We start from the raw sequence: 11,822 nt of genomic DNA on the forward strand, positions 1-11,822 counted from the left end.
TTTTTAATATCCAATTAATTTTTATCTGTGTCTGATTTGCAATAGTAAATTAACAAGTTATTATTTATCAAATGGTTCAAGATGATTAACTCATTAAAGAGTTTCTTAAATTATTTGACAAAAAACAACTTATCGATCTATTTTAAAATATAATAGATACATATTGAAATATTGTAAATCAGATACTCAAAATTGTTAATAAGGACTATGAATGATTAAATTTAATTAATTATTTTAAAATTAATATATTATTATAATATTATATCATATAGAAAATTTAAATTACCTATAAAAAAAATTAAATCCTGAGTAGATATAATAAGAACAAATATTTTACAAAGCCTTTTAAAAAGAACTAGTACAAGGACTAGTGCCATGAGAAAAGTCTCAGCACAAGGACTAGTGCCATAAGAAAAGTCTCAGCACAAGGACTTCAGAGTAATTATTCAATATTTGTCATAGCTGGCAATGTTCTGTCAAAGTCACCGCACGTGTTCTTATTAAGTCTAATAAAGCATCTCAACTTGTGAAACCCAACCTCTTAACTTTCAGAACTGTGAGACTTTGTATTTAAATCTAAATAAAGTTTATAAAAAAAAAGAAAAAAAAAACTTGTCAAACCTCTTAGCTCATTAAGTATTTCTGAATTGAAAATATTACCAAATCACCATGTGAAGTTCATTTAAAATTCAATGAAGAGCTGTAGAAACAATATGGATTCTCAAAAGTTGTTTCTGCAATCTTTTCTTCTATGCCTTCATTTCACATCTTCTTCTTCCCTAGACACCATTACCATAAACCAAACTATTGAAGATGGTAACTTTCTAATCTCTGAAGGAAATAATTTTGTTTTAGGATTTTTTAGTCCTGGATATTTGGGGCATAGATATCTTGGAATCTGGTACCACAAAGTCCGAGAGCAAACTGTGGTTTGGGTAGCAAATAGGAATAATCCGATCAATGGTTCCACAGGCGTTCTATCAATTGACCGGCTTGGAAATCTCATTCTGTATAGCAACCATAACCAGGAAGTAGTATGGTCAACAAATGTCTCTGTGGAAGTTACAGATGCTTGTGTAGCTCAGCTCTTGGATTCAGGAAATTTGATTTTGGTCCAAGATAGAAGTAAAAGAATTGTGTGGCAAAGCTTTGATTGGCCTACAGACACTCTGCTACCAGGAATGAAATTGGGGTTTAATCGAAAGGCAGGTATGTTCTGGTTCCTAACATCTTGGAGATCAGCAGATGACCCTGGAACTGGAAACTTCTCACTTCAGGTCAATGCAATAGGAGCACCACAATTCTTCCTTTACAGTGGTACAGTATATTATTGGCGAAGCGTTTTATGGCCCAAAAATTATGCAGATGTGTGGAACTACGGTTTTGTCAACAATCAGGATGAGATTTATATGAAGTACACTCTTGCAGATGCTTCTGTTATCCTAAGAGTAGTGTTGGACTATTCAGGAATTATCAAGAAACTAGCATGGCATGAAAAAGTTGGAAAATGGAAGGAATTCTGGACCGCACCTAGTTCTCTGTGTGATACATATGGACATTGTGGTGCCTTTGGAATATGTTATCCTGATTTAATTGGGAGATTTGAGTGTGAATGCTTACCAGGGCATGAACCCAAGTCCCCGAGGGATTGGAATATTCTAAGAGATGCATCAGGTGGATGTGTCAGGAAGCGGCTAGAGTCTTCCTCAGTATGTGGGCATGGAGAAGGATTTGTCAAACTGACAAATGTTAAACTACCTTATACTTCAACAGCACTTTGGGAGGAAATGAATATGAGTCCTATGGAATGTGAAAAAGAATGCAGGAGGAACTGTTCATGCTCTGCATATGCAAGCATAGAGATTGCTGGGGAAGCTACTGGTTGTTTGACATGGTATGGCGAATTAATGGACACTGCAGGTCATATGAAAGAGGGATATGATATCAATGTCCGTGTTGACGCACTTGAATTAGGTAACATTGTCTGGCTAGAAACTTACTAAACATCTCTCCACGAAATTTCTATGCTTATGTTCTATCATTATGCCTTGCCTCCTAATATTTTCCCACTCACATAGCAGAGATTGCACGAGAATCAAATGGTTTTCTGGAAAGCAAGGATATGTTGGATGCTTTAATAGCATCTGCTGTTTCAGCCTGGTTTGTCATCATTTTATTTGCATATTTGTGGCTGAAGAAGAAGAGAAAAGGAGGTAAGAAACATGATTATATGATGATGGAATATCTTTGTTTCATAAGAAATTTAGAGTAAGCATTTTGGTTTTATTTTGTTGAGGACAGTGAGGAACCACAGCAATGAAAGATTGCTTGATGCATGCTACAAGGATACCTTGGTGACAAATCAAGTTGAAGGTAGCATGAGTCATCCAGACATTGCATTTTTTAATCTCAGGACAATACTTGTTGCGACCAACAATTTTTGTCAGGCTAATAAGGTTGGAGAAGGTGGTTTTGGCTTGGTTTACAAGGTATCTATAGTTTCTTTCTATGGAAATGTTATGTTTTGATTGTCTATCTTTCATTGGAAAATTCAGCATGATAATACCCTTCTAAGCATGATTTTAGGGTCAACTCTCTAACGGACAAGAAATCGCAGTGAAACGGCTATCTAAAAATTCAGGTCAAGGAGTAGAAGAATTTAAAAATGAAGTTATGTTGATTGCAAAGCTTCAACACAAGAATCTAGTGAAGCTCCTAGGATGTTGCATTCAAGGAGAAGAACCAATGCTAGTTTATGAATACTTGCCAAACAAAAGCTTGGACTCTTTTCTTTTCGGTATGCCCTGTATTTCCTGCTCTGTTTCATAGCTTTGTAGTTGTCTAATTGAATCTGTTTGAACAATATGATTGATGGACATGGATTACAGAACCTAACACTAATTCAAATGGAATCTCTTTTGTTCTTTTGTTTTGTTTTTTTAGATGAAACAAAAAAGGCAATCTTAAATTGGAGAAAACGCTTTGATATCATTGTTGGAATTGCGCGCGGGATCTTATACATTCACCAAGATTCCAGGCTAAGTATTGTTCATAGGGATTTAAAAACTAGTAACATTCTATTGGATGCAGAAATGAATCCAAAAATTTCAGATTTTGGCTTAGCTAGAATCTTCAAAGGTGACCAAATTCAAGAAAAGACTAAAAGAATAGTTGGAACATTGTAAGTATACTATTCCAAGAATATCATTCTTCTTGCTTCAAATAAATGGGAATGATTGTTGTGACTCTTTCTCTTTATGTTTTTCATATGTAGTGGGTACATGTCACCAGAGTATGTAGTGTTTGGAAAGTTTTCAGCGAAATCTGATGTTTTTAGTTTTGGGGTCATATTATTAGAGATCATTACGGGGAAGAAGAATAATAGCTATTGCCAAGAGGATTCTTTCCGAAGCATGATAGGACATGTAAGTTAAAGATGTAGTTAAATTATTCTAATATTCATTAAATTTTGTAGTTATTAATTTGTGATATAAAACTTCAATTTACCATAAAACTTCTTATCTAGATTGAGTTGTTGTGGATCCAAGACATCATATATGATAGGACTCATCTAAAATAAGTGAGACCTACATATTTATGTTTTGGATCTATGATAAACTAGATTTATGTATGTTTTTCCCATCTTTCAAACTATTAATTAACTATATATAGTTCATCTCTCTTATGTTAATTTGTGATTTACATAGATATGGCATTCATGGAGAGAAAATGTAGCATTGGAGATAGTTGATTCATCTATAAGGGAGTCATGTCCTTCTCAAGAAGTGTTGAGATGCATTCAAATTGGGCTCTTGTGCGTGCAAGAAGATGTATCGGACAGACCAATGATGTCAACCATTGTTTTAATGTTGAATAGTGAAATTACTCTCCCTTCTCCGAAACAACCTGCATTCAACTTTATTAAGTCATGCAATAGTTCTAGCTCCTTAGCAAGAATAGAAAGATTTTGTTCAGTGGATGAGGAAACAATTACTGAAGTTGTATGTCGATAAACATATTCTCTTATCAATTATACTTAAATTAGACATTTGCCTGCACATTACGTGGATTTTTGTAACTTTTCAAGCTACTATTGTGGAAATATATATACATTTGGAAGCTTTTGTATCAATTGAAGCTCTTTATATATATATATATATATATATATATATATATATATATATATATATGACAGTATATGACAGACTTCAGTAGTTTAACACGAGTAGATAACAATTGGTTGAACCAAATCCTTGTAAAATAGTTCTGTATATATTCAAATAAATTCCTCACTATAATACCAGTTGAGAATAATATTTCATTTATAATATGGTCTTGTTAATCCTATGATTTAATCGTATTCTATGTATGGAGGCATAAAACTAAAACACACTTCCAAAAGAGTCTAACATGTCAAATTAGTAAGGCTATCAAATTGGGTACCAAATAAATAAGTTTGAAGTTTCAACTCTCTATATGATTCTAAAATAAGTAGTTTCTTAGCTTTGACACATATTGAAAATGTAGGCGTAACTTGTCTAGAAAATTTATTTGAATATATGGTTCAGCTCAAAAGAGAGAAAGCCTCAGACAGGCGATTTTCCTCATAAAAGTGAATACTAAAACAATACATAAACCATAGGGAGCATGTGTAGCTACAACAGCATGTGGCTAAAAATCAGTTTTTTGCTACATTGGCTGCGTTCAGCCATGGCCACCATCTCATGTTGTAGAATAAAAATAAAGAAGAGAAAATGAAGCAAGTCATCATTTCATTATAGCCCATTATCCCATTTTCTGTATTAAAGATTTGGGATAGGAGATAAATAATGCCAAATTTTCACATAATAAAAATGGCAACCAGAATTAGCTTTTCATCAAACATGTGCTAAGCATACAATTGAAGCATGATAAGGATTATCTGATAATCCGTTTATTGTATTTGTTATTATCTTTTATTTTACTTATCAGCTTATGTGTTGTACTAAGTCTTATTTATCTTGTAACAGATTTTATCACTCCTGCACCTATATATATTCTAATCAATATAACATGGCTCGTTAGCTATTGCAATCCTATTTGAACTTTACGGTATCAAAGCCATAACTAAAAAAAGAAAATGTCACATTCTCAGGCTCTAATTTTAAGTTCCTCTAGTTCTTCACAGACAACCAACATCTCTTTTCCTAATGCATCCCAATTTCTTTCCATCAAGCTTACTTCCAATAACTTTCTTTTGTGGCGAGCTCAACTACTGCCTCTTCTATATGGCTATGGTTTAGTCGACCGTGCACATCAGCTTCTCTTACTTATTATAATTGCCAGGGTCATGGGCATGTAGCATGTCAATGCCCTTCACTGAAACAACATAATAACCAGACCTACAATCCTGTCTCCAACTATGCTACCAATAACAACAACTCCTTACAACCTTGGATGTTGGACTCTGGGGCAAACTTCATTTCAATGCCCTTCACCGAAACAACATAATAACCAGACCTCCAAACCTGTCTCCAACTATGCTACCAACAACAACAACTCCTTACAACCTTGGACATTGGACTCTAGGGCAAACTTTCATATTGCTGCTGATTCTAAGAATATCACAGTTCCTCAACCTTTCACTGGAACTGACTCCATTACTCTTGGCAATGGTAATTTTATTCCAGTTTCTAGTTCTAGTTCTTCTTTTATGAGTAATCACTCTGTTTCTTTTTCTTTTCATGATATTTTTGCTTCCCTTTAATTTCTCGTTATTTGCTTTCTCTTCATGCTCTTACTAATCATAATAATGTTTTTGTGGAATTTTTCTCTGATCTTTTTGTCATAAAGGATATCCACAGGAAACAGATCCTTTACCAAGGCCGGAGTGAGGACGGATACGGATTCTACATAATTCCTCTTTCTCCAACTCGTGCTGTTGTTCCTACTGCAAATTGTTCATTTTTCTACTTGGCATGCTCGTTTAGGACATATAAATAATCGGCATATTTGTCAAGTTCTAAATTCCAATAAATTGTCATTTGTTAATATTGCCAGTGATTTCAATTTTCCTTCCTACAATAGTGTCATTTAAGCAAAAGTCATAAACTTCCATTTCATGATTCGCATTCAAATGTTACTCAGCCTTTAGAATTAATTTGTTCTGGGGTCTCTAACTCGTTGTTTCTGTTGATGGATTTCTGTATTATGTCATTTTTTATGATAATTTCAGCAAATATTATTGGATTTATTTTCTCAAACAAATATCTAAAGTCCTAAATGTTTTTATCAAATTTTGTCATCTTGTTGAAAAATTTTTTGGCTTGCCAATAAAAGGTTTTCAAGTAGACTGGGGTGGGAAATTTCTGGCTCTAACCAAACACCTAAAAGACAATGGAATAACTCAAAAGATATCCTGTCCGCACACTCCAGAACAAAATGGTTGTGCAGAATGTAAACACAGACATATTATAGAAACAGGCCACATGTTATTACATCATACTTCTACACCCCAAAAATATTGAACTTTTGTTTTTGATACAGTCGTTTATACCATAAATCGACTTCCCTCAGTTCACACTAAACCATTGACACCATTTGAGATTTTATTCAAAAGCAAACCGAATTATGAAGCATTAAAAGTGTTTGGTTCTCTTTGTTACCTATGGCTCAAACCACATGCTAAAAATAAATTAGAGTCGCATTCCACACTTTGTATTTTCTTGGGGTATAGCAAATTGCATAAGGGATATTTCTGTTTGGATTCTTTTACTAGCAAAATATATATATCATGACATGTCCTTTTCTTTGAGCAAGTCTTTCCTTTTTTTTAAAAACCATGTGCCTCTTGCCATAGCTTCAAGTCCAAATTTGAATAGAGCAGTTGCGTTGCCGCCTATACCACATTTGCCTTCCACATCTCCCATACAACATAATAGTCATCATGTTGACTTATCCCATTCTAGAATTTTTGGACCACCACTTGTCAATTGCATGTCACTACTTCAAGTTTCTCCAATTAGTTCATGCCACTCACCTACTCATACTTCTAATCAATCTCCACTACCATGTGATCAACTCTCAAATTCCCACTCATCCCTGAAGTCTACCCATACTTATCACTAAAACTCCTACTACCTCTCAACCTCATAATAGATCAGATGGCCTTCATCTTGTTGTCGATTTAACCAATTTTCCACCAACCCAATCACCTTTCATTCCTCAAACATCATCATTGAAATAGTCCACCAATACTCATGCATGGTGACTTGGTCCAAAACTGGCAATTTAAAACCAAATATTTTTGAAGCCACTGGAAATTTTATGATGGTGCTGACATGCTACTCTAAAGATATTTCTCATCCTAAGTGTATAAAAGCCATGGATGAAAAGGTGAATGATTTATTTCTAATGGTACATGGGTTCTTGTTCCACGGGAAGAAGCTCCTAATATTATTGGTTGCAAATGGGTATATCAAATAAAGTAGAAATCTGATGGTGCTATTGATCATTTCAAAGCACGATTCATGGCTAACTACTTTAACCAAAGACCAGGTTTGGATTTTATGACACTTTTTCCCTAGTTATTAAACCTGTTACTATACAGGTTGTTCTTTCCATTGTTGTTGTGAAAGGTTGGCCTATCAAACAACTAGATGTCTCTAATGCATTTTTGCATGGAGATCTTGATGCTACAGTTCATGGAGCAGCCACTAGGCTACATAGATAAAGATAAGCCCAAACATGCGTGTAATTTATGTCATTCTCTATACGGCCTAAAGTAAGCCCCGAGACAACGGTACAATAAGTTAAAGATAGCCTTAATGAACTTTGGGTTTCAACCTTCTGTCACCGACTCTTCTCTTTTTCATTTTAAGAATGGTTCCACTCAAGTGTTTTGTCTCATTTACATGGATGACATTATTCTTACAGGGAATAGTATTACATTTCTTCATCGTATCGTTAGTTCTTTGTAATAAAACTTTAAACTCAAAAGCCTTGGTTCTCTTGAGTATTTTCTTGGTGTTGAGGCCACCAACATAGATGATGGATTGTTGTTAACTCAAACAAAGTATATCGGCGACCTTTTGGAGATAGCACACATGGCATCGTGTAAACCTACTTCTACACCATTATGCCCCACCATGAAGCTTCATGAAAAGGATAGTGAGCCAGCAAAAGATCCGCATCTTTATAAAAGCCTTGTCGAAGGGCTTCAGTATTTGTCTCTTAAAAGTCCTGACCTCTCCTATGCAACTTACAAAGTTTCACAATATGTCCATGCACGTGCTACATCTCATTGATCTGCCCTCAAGCATGTTATGCGCTATATTCAAGCTATGAAAACACATGGTCTCTTTCTCTCCAAATCCATGCAACTTAATTTAAATGTATATGCTAATTCTGATTGGTCGAGCAATCTTAATGATCGGAAATCTACAACTAGTTACACTTTTAGGACGCAGTCTTGTTGCTTAGGGAACTAAAAAGCAAAGTATAGTGGCTAAGTCCTCCACTGAGGTTGAATATATGGTTGTTTGGGTTGCAGCAACTAAAATAACATGGCTTACATTTCTCTTACATGACATTCAATTTCTTCCACCTGACACACCGACATTGTGGTGTGATAATATCGGTGCTGCGTTCTTGCCAGCCAAACCAGTGTTACGGGCCCGCATTAAACATATAGAGGTTGATTATCACTTTGTTCATGATATGGTGGCTAAGAAACAATTGCAAGTTCGGTTTGTCTCCTCCAAAGATCAAATTGCTGATACTTTAATAAAGGCCATCTGCAAAGCTTATCATGCACTCATGTGTCCAAAGTTAACAATTCGATCAAAATCTTGTTCGAATTGAGGGGGCGTGATAAGGATTATCTTATAATCCATTCATTGTATTTGTTATTATCTTTTATTGTACTTACCAACTTAACGTGTTGTACCAAGTCTCATCTATCTTTTAACATATTTTATCACTCTTGTACCAATATATTCTAATCAATATAACATGGCTTGTTAGCCTTTGCAATCCCATTTGAACTTCTTTAAAGCAATCAATCAAATATGGTATTGAATTACAGCGGCCACACGCAATAAAGAAGCCACACATACAACGGAATCAGTGTCTTACAACTAATATTGCACTAGCACTTGCCAAAACTCCTTTGATGGGAGCGTCAGCATCAAAATTGCTAAAATATAAATTGACATATTCTAATGCACATTTATTTAGGTATTTTATAATCTCACGAGAAAAATTATTATGGGATAGATTAAATTCTTGTAATTTTCTTATCACTCCAAGACAAAATTCTTAGCTCGCACACATTGAAAATATAATGAGAATTCTTAGCTCATTCTAGAGTTCCGTTACGAAAATTACTATAAGCAAACGAGTAGTAATCCCTTACATTATCCTTCCTTTGAGACTCTAATATTGTCCATGGGTTTCCCTTGTATTAAAAAAGAAATAGCTATTTTTGAGGGAATCTGCTTTAGGCCTTGAGCTTGAATGTGATGCTGAATCAAGTGTGTGCATTTGTTGGAAAAAGATGTTGATGTGGATCTACAGATTCATGATTCAGTTCAAAACCATTAATAAGATGGTGATTTGGAAGGATTGACATGCAACCATAAACAAATCTAACATGCTGCCATAATCAAATCTGAATATGGTTGCACGTGCCACATAAAACTTGTTTCTCCAAAAAAAAAAAAGTATTATGTGGTTTAAGTATTTTTATATAAGGCTTTATAATTTGAATTTTCATAAACAAGTATCCTATCGTGTAGACCCTTATTTTATGATGAGTATGTGCATTGAGGCCGTGAGAAACCCGATGATAAAAAATTATATGACTGTAAGATGTAATTGGAGGCATGGAGCTGAATTATTAATTCCGTGGCATGATCTTGAAAAAATAAAAATAATAATAAAGTTTTGGGGAAATTAATTTAATTAAATTTAAATAAAATTTTATTTTATTTAAATTTAATAAGGGTAGTTCATAAATGGATCTAATTAAGTTTAATTGGGCTCCATGGGCCTAAGAAAGCCTAGTTAGGAATTTTAAATATGACTCATTTAATTATTTTCTAAAAATTAAAATAACAAAATATCTCTCTCCTCCTTGGCCCCACTCTCTTCCTCACTCCCTATTAATGTCACCTCCTTTCCCTCTCTTTCTATTGGTTGGAACACCTTACCCATATTCCAGTCTCATCCAAATTCATCAATCCTAGTTATTTAAGTTATCTGAACTTTATCACACTGGGACTCCAAACCCTACCACACCTCTTCCTCACTCCCTATTGGCGCCTTCTATTTTTTCCTGTATTCCTATTGGTTGAAACACCTCACCCATATCTCAGTCTTATTCGAATTCTGCAATTGTAGTTGTTTAAGTCATCTAAACTTTATCACCCTAAGACTCCAAACCCTATCACACCTCTCTTCCAAAACCCTATAAATATCCTACTAGAGAAGGGAAGAAGGGAGAGAGGGGAGGAAAGAGGAAGAGAAAATTCAGAGCTATAAGAAATTTAGAGATATTTAAGACTCTTTGAGTTCTTCCTTAATTTTTTTCTTTTCTTCAAGAAGATTTTCATACAAGATTTCTGGAAAGTCAGTTTTTATTATTTTCTTTTCAAGATCTATGCCACACAATATTTTAATTCTATGCTCTTTGTCTTCAATTTATTTTATATGTTCATATGGATCATGTAATCATGTTTAATTTGAGGGGATACATAACTCTGCACATGTTTAGTTTCTGTCTCTCGTATTTTTACTATTTTTCTTTATTTTTTGAATCTGTAAAAAATTTGTAAAAATTATATTCATATTTTACACGAAATTCCATTAATTTTAGGCTGAAGAATCACTAAAAAAGCTTTAATATTTTGTAAGTTATGGCTATTTGAAGTTAGGGTTCCTGTAAAATCTGATTTGCAGGATATCCGACTTGTGGAGGCCATATCTCCCTTGTTCCTTAATATTTTTTGTAAATCTAGTGTCTAAAATTAACTTCAGAATCTTATGAATCTTTTCCAATTGGTTTTGCATTCATATCTGTTGTGGTTAATGAGTTATGAATTTTACAAAAAAGTAGTACGATTTTATCACTTAGAAAAGTTACGATTTATGTAGACAATTCGGCTAGGGTTTTGTTTGATTTATAAATTTTATGATCTTGTATGATATGTAGGCTGTCTTCTGTAATTTTTTTATGATTTTTAGGATGTATAACTATTTTTAAAAAATCGGATTTCTTACTACCGTTAATCTGCCAGAATTTGGAAATTGTATATTTATGCATGTTCTTGTATTTTCTTGGGTTTTAATTGATATTTGATCTATTTTTCTGTGTTCTTTTAATTCAAGAAGTGTTATGAAGTGTTTGGATCATGTTATGAAGTGTTTGGATCATATTAGAAGACTTAGACCATTAGGTAATTATAACTAATTAGGAATCTTAACCCTTTAGGAGACTAGAGTTAGAATCCAATGTAAATTATTATTAATATTTTCTTTATTTTTTTTATTTTCTTTAGTTTCTTTATTTTTTATTACAAACAAAATTGGTAAGTAGCCCTAAGATAAGTACCAAAGAGGACATTTGCGTGGAGCTTATATGGAGCTAAACAGGAGTAAGCCAGGGATGTCATTGCCATACTAGAAGAGAATACCCTTTTTTAAGGGTAGCTTACCCCGATGACAACTGCATTTACCAACAGGTAAGTAGCTCTAAATTTCTCGAATAACCATTGGCATGAAATTGTAGTAATAATAGAACTTTTATTTGGTAAATTAAAATTAACTTTGTTTTTAATTTAACT

The 11,822-nt window shown here is 33.8% G+C and overlaps 1 protein-coding gene across 2 annotated transcripts; it reads left to right on the plus strand.

Moving 5' to 3' along the window:
- The first annotated feature begins 388 nt into the window (after positions 1–388).
- Positions 389–4,132, plus strand: LOC110657191 (G-type lectin S-receptor-like serine/threonine-protein kinase At1g11410). Of its 2 annotated transcripts, none has more exons than XM_021814303.2 (7): positions 389–1,974; positions 2,082–2,213; positions 2,302–2,489; positions 2,587–2,797; positions 2,944–3,181; positions 3,358–3,425; positions 3,708–3,856. In XM_021814303.2, exons 1-6 carry the CDS (start codon positions 693–695, stop codon positions 3,380–3,382), a joined length of 2,076 nt encoding a protein of 691 aa, XP_021669995.2. In that variant the 5' UTR covers positions 389–692; the 3' UTR covers positions 3,383–3,425; positions 3,708–3,856. The 2 variants fall into 2 exon arrangements, with proteins under 2 accessions (XP_021669995.2, XP_021669994.2); XM_021814302.2 differs by having other exon boundaries at positions 392–1,974; positions 3,275–3,425; positions 3,708–4,132.
- The last annotated feature ends 7,690 nt before the right edge of the window (positions 4,133–11,822 follow it).

Source organism: Hevea brasiliensis, chromosome 13, assembly GCF_030052815.1.
Source record: "Hevea brasiliensis isolate MT/VB/25A 57/8 chromosome 13, ASM3005281v1, whole genome shotgun sequence".
NCBI classification, from domain to species: Eukaryota; Viridiplantae; Streptophyta; class Magnoliopsida; order Malpighiales; family Euphorbiaceae; genus Hevea; species Hevea brasiliensis.